Below are 12,832 nucleotides of genomic sequence, written 5' to 3' on the forward strand. Positions count from 1 at the left end.
ATTTTTTTTTTTCCTGCTGAATTGGCCAAGGCACTTGGCAGAATGACCCGCATTTTAGGCAAGTGAAGCGACTCCTGTTGCTCTGCCAAGTACTTCCATTCCTTGAGGACCAGTCCTCCTAGTCTAGGTGATTGGGAAATTTTTCTGCTCTTTATCAGAGCTTGGCATTAGTTGCTTTAGAGCATCAATATATATAGGATAATGACATCTTAAGCTCATTTTGTCGTGGCCATGCAAAGAGAGACTGCTGGAGTGTTACAGCTCCGTGATTTTAAGGGCGGTGACATGGTCCAGTGTAGGTCAGAGCACCCTAATGGTTGCTTTGACTGTGCCAGCTGGCAGTACTCCACAAGGGACCAGAACCAGCTGGAGGTAACTTGACTCATTTTAGTAATGTCTCCTGCAAGCCGCGCTCCCTGGGCCAAGGCTGGGAGTGGCACAGATAGCAGGACACCCGCAGCGTTTTGGGGAGAGCCCTTCCGTGCCGTGGGAATTCTGCATTGTGACGCCCCGCAACGTGAGGGAATCTGTCCTGGTCCCCCACCAGCAGAAAGGAAATATCTGAATTTATGTCCGCAACACGTTGCATTACTCGATACTTGTGTACAACAACTGGCCTGGGAGAAGGGCGCGGTGCATCGTGCGGTGTAGTCCGCTGTCCTTTTCCCGCCATGGTGACCGGAGGTCTGGTCCCTTAAGGCGGGCAGGGGGTGCAAATGGTGGATCTGGCTGGCAGCCAGACTCCGTTTCTCAGCAGCCCTTGCCTGCATCGCTGCAGCAGTTTCCATGGAGACCCCAGCAGCAGCGGGGCCAAGGTTTCCATGGAGACCAGCCCCAGCAGCGCTGGCAGGGCACGTGGCTGAGCAGGGAGCAGCTCTGGGGCTGGGATATTGTAGCGGTGACAGCGTGGTCTGGCGCTGGGGCAGAACTATGATTTGCTGCCCACGTGCCCCAGGCAGGGCCATGTTGGGCAGCAGACTGTGGCTTTGCCCCAGCTCCGGACTACACTGTCACCGCTGCAGGATCCCAGCCCCGGAGCTGCTCCCTGCCCAGCCAGCGCTGCTGGTGCTGATCTCTGTGGAAACCCTGGCCCTGCGCTGTCCGGGCCCCGCCACTGCTGGGGTCTCCATAGAAACCAGCTGCAGCAACGTAGGCAGGGGCTGCTGGGAAATGGAGTCTGCCACAGGCCACACTTTGCCTGCCCCTGCTATAAGGGAACAGAGCATCGTGCACCCTGCAAGACTGCTGGTTGCTTTGGCTCTTGAATCAAAGAACTGTCCTTTCTCAGTCTAAAGAAGGAAACATCATACCGAAGCATAGCTGAATGGTATGGCAGTCGTAAAAGATGCGGGGCACGATAAACGATAAAGCCTACAGTGAAGTACTGAATAGCTTCCTTCCAACATAAATGACCATGGAAAAGCAGAGGAGTGGGAGCAGCGGAAAACATGCCTCTATTTGTACAGCTGGTCTGCAGTTCTTGTCGGTCTACTAAAGCCAGGAAGTTTCCAACAAAATCTACCACAAACTTCATCTCGAGCACGGAGGTCTGGGAGGTCTGTTGCAGAATTTGACGTCCCCGGGTGTATGCGCTGCTGCTAGCTGCGCTTCTAGCTAAGGACTTCAGATATGTCACCTGGGCTGGACACATTTCTTGTCACGATATCTAGTCTTTATTCTGAATGCATTTTAGTTATTACCAATGCTCATTCATACTGTATTTCCTCCTTTTTAATGCACTCTTCTGGAGTAGGTTTTGCCTATATATGATGGGGGTGGGATTTTTCATTAAATTCTTCCTTGCAAAAACCTCCTGCGATGTCTCCATACCACAGTGAGATTTGGCACCTGAAAGGGCTTTGTAATATAGAGCAGAAGAGAATACAGAACAAAACATGGAGCATTAGAGGAAAAAGAGGCTTTCTGTCTTTTCTGATGCATCCTTTTGTGAAAATTCTCCGCGTTACGATTTGAAATGGAGTGAAGCTAATCATCTGGTCTGAAAGAAATTTAGATGGATTCATTAAGAGCCCACTGGGTTTTTTTTCCCCCAGGGATTTTTAGTGTGGGAAATCAAACAAAGTGGCACGCACAGACTTACCAGTCAAAAATCCATATTAAATGCCCCCCAGTAACCAAAGTCAGAAGCACCAACCCAGAAATGACACATGGGGAAGAACCAGCATATACCATTTAGCTAGCTTTTAATGACCCAAAGCACTACGTGAGTCTTGCCCTTGAAGCTTCTTGACTGTCCTGCATCATCTGCTAGACTCGGATGACTTGCTGCTGTTACAGCAGTGATTAGGATTGGGGAAGTCCTCGTTGCATTTGCCAGTGAGTCAGTTATCTGGCAGCTGGTCCTGGTTAACCACACATTGTCATAAGAGTTTGTGAAAATGTGACATGCTAGGAACTAAGGAGAACTGAGGCACACTTGGAAAAGAGCATGTTTGGTATGAGATGGTATACTTGCCCAGTCACTCCTGGATTGGAGAGGAGTTCAGAAGAAGTTGTTCTGCCATTTACCTGGTGGGGCTTCAGGTAACCAGTGTCACATTCTTCCTATAGGTCCTTGGTAAGGGGAAACTTCAGAATACAGGTCAGATTTGTGGTTGTGTAAATTAGAGTAGCACAGTCGCACCTGGTATGCTGGAGCAAACTGAAATGATATGCCAGGCGCGGGAACACAAGTCGTGGAAATGTGTGTGTAGGCCATGAAAGAAGACTCCAGGTCCAGAAAGAACTACAGCAAAACGGTGATTGCCTCTTATTTGTGTCCCCAAACCACCAAGAAACTCCAGGAGTGAACAAGAGCCCTGTTATGCTAGGTGCTGCACGGATATGGGATTAAAAAAACCCCAACCTGCTGTCCTTTCCTCAAACACCCGACAGCCTAAATACAAGACCAGAACGAACAGAAGGGGAAAGCCCAAGGAAACGGATGAGAACCGCTGCAGTTTAATTGCATAGTTTTTTTTCCCCGTTAGTCCAGCAAAGATTTATTACTCTGACTTTAAAAAAATAAATAAATAAAAAGTCTGAATTAATTACAGAATGGACTGCTATGCACGTACTGAAATGTCACATAGCTTCAACTGAATTGTCTGTGTTCTGTAATCCATCATTCTTGAGGGGTTTATGCTCATTTCGTGCCTTTAAAATTTCGTGCCTCATTCACAATGGATCTCTTAACGATTTAGTCTGCTTTTGGACAGCATAAAAGAAACAAATGGTATCATAATAAGTATACCAATGTAAGCTCATTGAGAGGTCCCCGAGCGCTCTAGAATAAATCTCCCGTGTGCTTAGGGCTAGCTGCAAGCTGCTGCGGCTTGGCCTTTCTGTAGGCATTTATAAAGTGGTAGTTGCTGTAGGAAAGCAAAGCACGCCTCTAGGTCCATCAACTGTGAAAACGCCAATTAAATTTCCAAGACCTTATGTGGGAAATGAAGAGTCTGAGAGATTATAATGATGCTGGTCCTGCTGCTGCTTCAGAGCTCTAACGAGGAGGGGCCCTGCCTGCCAGCTTGGACATGCAAGGTCAAGATTTGCCATCACCAGCTTCTGTTGCATAAGGGGAAATCTGTGCTTTCAGGAGTTGGATGTTGGTGTATTTTTTTTTGCAGGGGGAGCACAGAGAACAGAGCAGTTGGGAGGTGAGGGATCTCTTGTTCAAATTGTCCCTGCATAGAGAGGGTGGGACAGAAGCATCCCTTGTCTACCTGTTGCCTGCAAGGGAGCTAGCTGCATCGCTGCAGACTGCAGCCAGCTCTCTAATCAGCTCTTTAAAGTTTGTGCCTTTTCCATTTTGGTTTCACGCCCAGTATATTTTGACAATTGCAGTTAGTCTTCAAAATTGCGGAGGCCCGTAGGGCATGTGGCAAGAACCTAAGATGCCTATTATTAAGGGTTTGGTTTTTGTGGCGTTTTTTTTTTTGCAGTCAGCTTTTTAATACCTTTCGTTATGAGCTCCCAAAGCAATGTAATGTTTTCAAGTCGTCGTACAGCTATTTTTTTTACCAATAGTAGTTAGCCCTTTTTAATTTCAGATTGCCTAATAAACATTTAATCATTCCGGCTAGTGTCTACTCCACCGAGGTAGGTAAGAATTCTTCATTTGACAGATGGGTAGGTTGCAAAGGGTGAAACTTTGCAGAAGTGTCTGAAGTCTGACTGTGAGTCAGTGGGAATTTCAGAGCCTACGTCACTCCTTTTTTCAAATGGCATTTTCGATTAATAAGTCATTGGGGCAGACGTTGCCAGCCTGTGGTCCCATGCTGCCAGAAGAGGAGCGTGTAGAGCCCCGAGAGGTCTGGTGATACGTGTTGTTGTGTTTCAACTGCACGGCCATTTATTTGCAGGAAGGAAAGAGAGACTTTCTAGCTGAAACCACAGGGGGGACTGCAGTTAGGCAATGTGTAAGTGCTCAAATTGGAATCGAGTCAAGGAAATTTTACCACCGCCTGCTTTTATCATGCTTCAGGGAGGTTTTTGGCAAGTGGTCAGGATCTTTTTTTTGCAGTGTATGTGAGAGAAGCAACCTGGAAAAAAGCAAGGTAGGGGCATGCTGTCTTTCCCAGGCGTGATCCAGCTGGGCAGCTGGGACTCTGCTGCTCCCCCGCATCCCAGTTTGTGGCTTGTGCAGAACGTCTGCCAGCGTGAAGACCCGTGGCACAAACAAAACGATGCCGAGTGGCCGTCGCTGTTCCACATTTGTGTTGTGTTGCATGTACTAATGGATGTTTCCTCTCTTTCTCCAGGTCTCTCAACTCGGGCATTTGCAAGCACTCAGAAGAAGGACGCTTGGATTTGAATATTTGGTCTTGGAAGGCATGCCACGCTGATTGTGCTCTATCTGGTGACTGCGCAGTGGGTGCAATGGCTCAGTCTAGGTCAAATGGATCTCACTATGCCCTGACTGCCATAGGGTTGGGAATGCTTGTCCTTGGGATCATAATGGCTGTCTGGAACCTGGTCCCAGGCTTTGGCCATGGTGATAAGTCTCCCTCTTCTGGAAACAGCAGCAAGCCAGAATCGGGTAGCGGAGGAGGAATGCTGAAGAGCAAGACCTTTTCAGTGGCATATGTATTGGTTGGGGCTGGAGTGCTCCTTCTGTTGGTTTCCATTTGTCTGAACGTCCGGGACAAAAAGAAGCAAAGACAAAACGAGGATCTTGGCAGGATCCAGCACCAGGTGTCTACTGAACCTCAGCAGCAGGAGGATAGGTAAGGGGCTAGGTCTAACGTAGCAGTATTATTAAAAGGTTGGGGTGTGAGATGAACCTGTTTAGAAGTGACTCTGTTAAGACCCATGCTAAAATAAAGGCATTAAAGTTTCATGTTTCAGAGCATAAACTTGATTGCCTTGGAAGTCGGGAAGGAATTCCTCCACCCAAATTCCACCAGATAATCAGTTAAGTCAATGATAGCAGCATATTCCTTTCTCAGGTATAAGTGACTGGATGTATATATGGCTAAAACAAGTATGCTGCATGCTACTTACAAAAGTTGTACAAGACTCCTTGCTTTTCCTAGTAGGAAAATAGCATGCTAAGGCCTGCTTTTTAATAAGAGTTGGTAGTGTCAGCATGAAGGCTTCTACAGGGAAGGAGGTAGGGAAACGAGAGTGTGCTGAGGTCTCCTTCTAATGGCGGCGAGTTAAATCTAGGAAGTCTGTGGGAAGCTGCAAAACAATTTGTCGGTCGTAGATATGGAAGTATGTACCAGACGAGAGCTTGAGATAAATGAAACAAACTTTTGGATCCATTTTAGTAGGGGAACTCCAGTGAACTTTGAGCAAGGAAGATCTTCTGTAATTAGGATGTTTTAAATAAACACGGGCTCAGGCATCACAGGAAAGAAAATGAAACATTTTGGCAGAGGGCAGACAACTGTATCCTTTCCCTGCAACACTGGTGTCCTGTCTGCCCCCCGCCCCTTTCAGAGATTTAAAAAAAAAAAAAAAAAAGGACTATTGAGGTGAAATATAAAAAAAGGAGAATGCCAGGTGGTAAATGTCTAGCTTAGTTTGCTTGAAAAGTATCATCGTGGGAGTTATAGAAAGCTCAAAGATACTTGGGGAAGTTGCTGTGCAAGACAGGATGGATAGAGAAGGCTCTTTATATTGTGGGTTGTGTGAAGGAAAACTTCCTAATGCTAATGAAATGCAGACTACGTGTATATGTGCAGACTACGTATAGATCGACACTTAGCAGGTTTGCAAAGAATCACTCCCCTCCAGAAACTGGACCAGGCTGGGGTTAATATGACCTACTTAATTGTAAAGCCATCAACTCAAGGTACATCCCTCTAGACTGAGTCCAAATTAATGGTGCAGATGGCAAGGAGATGAGAAGAATTTTTCACTGGCCTATTCTGGGGTGGGGAAAAATCACTATTGGGGCATACAGCATAACAGCTTGGGGGGAAATGGAAAGAAGAAACAGGCCACGTCTACACAAGCAGCGGGCTGCGCGGTCATTAACTGCACAATCGTTTAGTACTTGCTTAACCGAGCACTAAATGACTGCACAGTAACTGGCATTACTACGCAGTGCCATCCCTGCACGGTTATTTTTAGACACTTCCGTAGCAATGAGCTACTGCACTGTAGCATTTTGTGTAGACATGCCCACGGAGTAATAAATGCAACTTGCCAGAACTGCAACTCATTTTAATCCCAGGGCCACACACAGACACCGTAACAGGAGAAACAGCGCGGCTACAACCAGCTTCTCAAACTAAAGTGGAACAGGCATTTCCAATCTGCTTCTTACCATCAAGCTAATGTAACAGTGGGATGAGGTTCTGCAGAGCCGTTGATTCCTCGGTGGAGCGAATGGAAGAACGTCGAAGTCCAACTCTGTGATTATAGCATCTTGTATCTGAGACGGGCTTAATGAGCGTTAGGACTGGGCAAGCGAATTGCTTGGTTAGCACAGTGCAAGCAGCTTTGGACTCTCTCTTCCATCTTTTTAGTTAGTTTCTCAGATTCACGCTCCATATTCTTGTCCTGCTTGTTTCAGCGATGCACTAGACATCTGGAAAGTCATGCATAAAGTATGTTTGTTCAGTGGTCATGAGGACTTCAAATCAAAAGTAACCTGGTTACACCCAGAAGAAAACTAGTCCAGTCATGTAGTTAACTTGTCTTCAGTCATTGCCAGAGAATCCAGCAAACGATCCCTCGAAACGGTTGTTCCTGGCGTTGTGACACCCCCGGCCTAAATGTCATGTTGCTGTGGGAGCTTTGAGTCTAACTCGGGGTGGGCATCGTGGTCCGGCAGCTGGATGCGGCCCGCCAGGCCATTCTATCCAGCCTACGGGACCCCTAAAAAATTTAGAAAATTAATATTAATCTGCCCTGGGCTGCCTGTCATGCGGCCCTCTGGCTTGCTGAAACTCGGCAAGTGGCCCTCTGCCCAAAATAATTGCCTGCCCCGGTCTAACTACACTCCAAAATCCCAGTGTGGCCTAGTGACTATGGTAGGGAATTGCAAACTATACTTCTTGTATTGCATTCACCCTTCTGATAGCAAATCTGTCAGAGACAAGTCGCAACTTCTGCGCCTTGGTTTCCCCGGCCTGTAAAATAGTTCTTGCACCCAGGGATGTCAGGTTTATCTGATAATTGTGCTACAGTTTGAAACCCTTTCATGAAAAGTATTGTGGAAATGAGGATTGTATCGCCATTCTTTTTTTTCAAAGCTGAGCTGTCAGCAATGCATCTGAAATGGCTTGGTGCACTGACCATTGTAAAATTTTAACTTCTGTCTACAGTCAAGAAGAGGATGATGATTCGCACTCCCGATATTACGTCCCCAGTTACGAAGAGGTTATGAACACTGGCTACACCGAGACAAGAGACTTGGACAGAAGCACCAGGATCAGCATGTCTCTACCCTCCTATGAATCTCTAACTGGGATCGATGAAAACACGCAGACCTCAGTGACCGCTGCTACAGGCACCGAAGCCAACGCGGAGCGGCAGCCAAGCAGACACAGCTCTCGCTTGAGCAAACGCCTGAAACCCCTGAAGGTTCGGAGAATTAAGTCCGAGAAACTGCACCTAAAGGACATCCGGGTTAATCTTCCAGACAAAAACAGTTCAAGTCATATAACGATAGAGCCATTGACCCCTCCTCCGCAGTATGATGAGATTCAAGACAAAGCTCCAGATAGTAGACAAGGGACTTAATACCTATGGACTGTCCAGGTAAACACACTACTTGAACTTTGATTTCTGGGTACAAAACAGTGAAATTTCCACAAGCTTGAAAGAGACCAAGGAAATGCTGGACTTTATATACCTCTTTTTTTTAGATGGACCAAATGAGCCTTTCAACAGATGGTTGTTCATGAACACTGGTGCATCTGATCTTCTGAAAGAAATGAAGTTAAGAAGTACTAAATCTATACTCTTTAAATTAAGGAGCACCTTGCCTGCATCTTTTATAGTCTCTTTCTAAGCCACTAAAGTGTTGTTGGGTTTTTTTAACAATTTTACATGTGGAAAAGGGGTGGGGGGAGAGAACTTTTTTTCCCCTTTAGTTTGACATTATTTGTATTTTCTTAAATGAAAGAAAAAAAGAACATTGTAGCTTTCTCTGCTTCCATTAAAAATGGAGTTGGGCTAATGGTAGAAAGCAAGCCTACATATTTGCAACATTTCATAGTATGCCGAGAAATAATCCACTGAATCAAGCGAGAATGTGAAATCCAGCATGCATTTATTTAATCGTTTTACCAGTAACCCACAATGCCAGTGAGGAGCTTTCTATGTGCTGTTGGCCAAAGGGGGAGCATAATTTTGGGCGCTCCAGTATGAAGGGACAGTCTGTTCAAGATTAACTTGTGTAATTTTGGTCAGTTGGACGCTGCTCTAGCGTCCCACGGCAAAAATGTGTTCAAAATGATCGAAGCTAGTGTTGAGTGTGCTGTGCAAACAGACTTTAAAAATAAATATTTTGTATATAGTGTGTGCATCTGTATGTGTTGGTAAATGGGAACAAGTGAGCTGCTTTAACCCCGGGATGAATGAAAGGAAGGACACGGTGGTTTTCTCCTATTTTTCAGCTTGGAAAGTTGCTGTTGCATTCATGAGGCACTATGTCTACGTTTTTAGTAAAGCCATGGGAACCATAAAAGCATGCATATCTGTGATGTTACATGAAGAAATATGCAGTAAGTGCAGCTGGGAAGAGGAGTTTCCTGGATTTCGACATACAAGTCACAAATCTGGTGTCTTGGTCTCTGGCATGATGAAGCAGACTTGTTTTTACCTTGGGCAAGCTAATTTCCCGGATGTCTCTTTTCCTGGAAGTGTCCTTGGCGCTTCTCCATCTGAGAAGAAACCAGTTGTTGTTGTACAAAGCCGATTTATTAAGGGGTAGAGTAAGATCAAGTAATATGGCCACTTTGTATGAGAGTGATGCTACAGAGCAGTGCATATTAGAAAACTTTGTGTCTGGTATGAAATACGACTAGTGAATTCTGGGGGTTTTGGAGTAGATGTGATATCTTTTATTAGATCAACTAAGTAGTTGGAAAAATTGTTCTTTGCAAGCTTTCGGGCACACCCCCCCTTCTTCAGGCAGAGGGGTGGAAAGGGGTATGTTTCTGAGTGCCAAGTGATCCTGGCTCAGATTAATAAGTCCTACTCTAGAGAAACTCAGAATAAGAGGCTGAATATAAATTGTCTGCCCTGAAGGCCAGTAACTCCTCCTGATTTAAGCATGTGGTTTTCTTTGCCGTCTTTAATCATGGCATGATGTAGGGTACAATTTCCATATTTCCTTTCCTTTTAAAGAAGAAAAGAGCTTAAAAATTGAGCAGAAAGACTGTGATCTCTGCGGAGATGCTCAGCAAATGTTGTGCCTTTAAGTAGGACTACCGCTGGAGAAGACCCAATTCCCTAAATCGGCAGCGAGTGTTGTTGTATACCGTGACTAATACAGTTCAAGATGGGCAGACTCTCATTTAAGATCTGGTGAATCCTGTTTAAGCATGTTGTGGATAATCTGAATGGTGTCTAAACAGGCTAATATGAGTCATTGGACCTAAGCTGTGAAAGCATTAGCTTGTTGCTCAGAAGTCGCCGCTCTCCTGTCTTGAGAGAGACAAATGAATCGATACCACGACTCTTGTGTCTGAGCAAAATCCCTCTGCCTTTTTCTGTTCACGTGTCTCCTGCCCGTGACTAAGCAACGTGGTGCTTAACAGGAGACGCAGCTCACATCTTAGTTAACAATAGCACTTCAATATCATTAAAAGCACCACAAGAAGAAAAAAATCTTACCCTTGGCGCAGTGCCTTATAACTTTGTGTTTCTGATGCTGAGGATTTCTATGAATCCCTTCTTCCCATGCTTCAGGGCATCTGCTGCTCACCTGTAAGGCCCGGGAAGCATGCATTGCTATCCATTGGTTTCCCTGCCTTCCTCTGAAGCCCTGGACACTGCCCACACCTAAAAATACAGATTTTGACTGTAGTACCCTGGTGCCAATACCCAAGAGGTTTCTATATAGCAGCGGGTATTATTCTTCCACTCCGGGTCCAAGCAATCTCTGTAGTTGGGTGACGGGATGCCATTTTCCGTGAGGTCAGATATCAAAGTTACTTGAAGGGACTATCCTTATTTTAAAAAAAAAAGATGATTTAAAATAGCGTATAGGGAAAAGCCTTCTTAATATCTGTATTTATACATGATAAATCAGCAAGTGCTTGCATTGCTCCTGCTCGTGTGCAGGTTTAAGGAGGCACATCTTTAGACTCTCTTCTTTCCTGTATATCAAACTTCTCGTAGTGACTACCCCAGTCAAATGGAAGATAAGAGAAGACGTGCTATTTTATTTATGCTGAGGGGCAAATCTTACCGCATATGACTTCAGACAGCCTCACTGAAGTCCAGATGTTGGTCCACCGTTCAAATGTCCCGGTGGTAATTTCCAGCGCAAAGTGTAAAGGAGCAGAAATGAAGCGATTCGGAGAAACGCGCTAAACCAGGGGCCTCCTTTTCGGGCAGAAGGATCCTTTCTTAATATCTAGCTGTCCAATGCAAAGAGAACTGCCCCTTTCCCCTAGGTTTTGGCAATTTCTAATAGGTGTTGAAGCAGTATTTTCCTACTGTTTCATGGTGCCAGTGATAAAAGGAGGAGGAAGAGAAGTGACCATGTTTTAGTCATGGGTCCAGCCAAAGGGCTAAGCACCTGCAGTCTGCCATTAAATAGCCTCAGTGTTGAATAGCTGCTTGCTTCATAACCTTCACTAACAAGTCTTGCTCCCATCCAGTACAGCGAGCACTGGCCGGGGCCAAAGTGACCTTTGCTCTGCGTCAGTCGGTCATCGCCTCCAACAGTCCAGCTGCATTTTGAGGATTGTTTTGTTCCTTTGGCTTGGAAGTCGTGTGCCAACCTTTGGGGCAGAGTCTTTCGAATACACGGTAACTCCTTCTTCAACAGGCTCAGTCCTTGGCTGAAAACTGGCTTAGTTCTGCCCCTGTCCGACTTTGTCCAACACTACGGTTCTTCTGTTTGAATTGGCCACAACAGCTTAAATCAGGGGTGAGCAATTATTTTGGGTAGAGGGCAGCTTACTGAGTTTTGGCAAGCCGTGGAGGGCCGCGTGACAGGCAGCCAGGAGCAGATAAATATTAATTTTTCTAAATTTTTTAGGGGCCCCGTCCATGGGTAGAATGGCCTGGCGGGCTCCATCCAGCCTGCAGGCCACATTTTGCCCAACCCTGGCTTAAATCCACTCCTGTTTGATATCAGTCACCACATGCAGGGGAAACGAAAGATGATCTCCCGGCACTTTTAAATCTAATTCTGCTTCCTCCAGACTGTAGGGCAGTTTCCCTACTGGAAATGGGATAGATTTGCCCCTTACCAGAGCAACCTTTGGGAGCCAGTTGGCGAAGGAAATGGGTGTAGTGTATGCACCCCCGAACGTGGGTGGTACACATCATGCAACTGGACTGAATGTATCTATAACACATACTTAATTTGGATAATCAGTAGAGAAAACAGCTCCAACATAAGCAGGCACACCCAGCCATTCATTGACCTGCATTATTTCCAGTAGCTATCACGCATGACCTGGTGTTTGCTAGCTCAAACTATCTGTCTGTGCAGATCTGCTCGCTTCCCAAGTCTGTTATATCAAATGAGCCAATTGTGCCTTAATAAAGCTTTTAAAATGTGCTAATGAATAAGACAAATTAATGAAATGCAGTAAATGAATGTAAATTGGCACAGTCAAATCTTATTAGCCTGTGCTAATTAGGAGAGTCATTTATGTGACATGGTTCTGTTCCTAATTAGCACACCCAGTCAAAAGATTTATTTATATATATATATATATCTATCTCATTCTGCACAGCACTGGTGCTGCAAGGCACTAGGAATAATGGGAATCTTTGACTCTGGCTTCCCTAGGGACGTGACCAGCATAGCTGGGGCCTTCAGCTCTGATAACCAACAAAAAAGGCAACACCATGGAGCCTACGTAAGTACTCCTGCTCCACATCAGCTCTTCTGATGGGTTGGGCTATAATGCAGGAGCTAAAGAAAGATGTGCGTTTTCTCCGGGAGGTGAGGTAACGAGACAGGGCATCAAAACCAAAATTAATGAGCCCTATTCTGCCCAGGGAGTCATACTCAGACCGAGCAATGGGGTCTTAAGCTACTACTGTTCATATGCAGAAATATGTGAGGGGTTTTGTTGATCTGTGTGTGTGTGTGTGTGTGTAAATATAATATGCTACAAATAGACTCGCATCAGGAATTGAGTCCTAATTCAAGCAACTGCTCTTCCACTGAGTCAGTGGACTA

The 12,832-nt window shown here is 45.5% G+C and overlaps 1 protein-coding gene across 1 annotated transcript in view; it reads left to right on the forward strand.

The window, feature by feature from the left end:
* Positions 1-8,980, forward strand: part of TMEM51 (transmembrane protein 51) — a 19,785-nt gene extending 10,805 nt beyond the window's left edge. Inside the window, exons 2-4 of the mRNA XM_019511886.1 lie at positions 4,764-5,228; positions 7,782-8,217; positions 8,325-8,980. Coding sequence (XP_019367431.1) covers positions 4,882-5,228; positions 7,782-8,199 — 765 coding nt within the window. The 5' untranslated portion in view covers positions 4,764-4,881 and the 3' untranslated portion in view covers positions 8,200-8,217; positions 8,325-8,980. The remainder of the gene's footprint in view (positions 1-4,763; positions 5,229-7,781; positions 8,218-8,324) is intronic.
* The last annotated feature ends 3,852 nt before the right edge of the window (positions 8,981-12,832 follow it).

Source organism: Gavialis gangeticus, unplaced genomic scaffold, assembly GCF_001723915.1.
Source record: "Gavialis gangeticus isolate Ggan-Ray unplaced genomic scaffold, GavGan_comp1, whole genome shotgun sequence".
NCBI lineage: Eukaryota > Metazoa > Chordata > Crocodylia > Gavialidae > Gavialis > Gavialis gangeticus.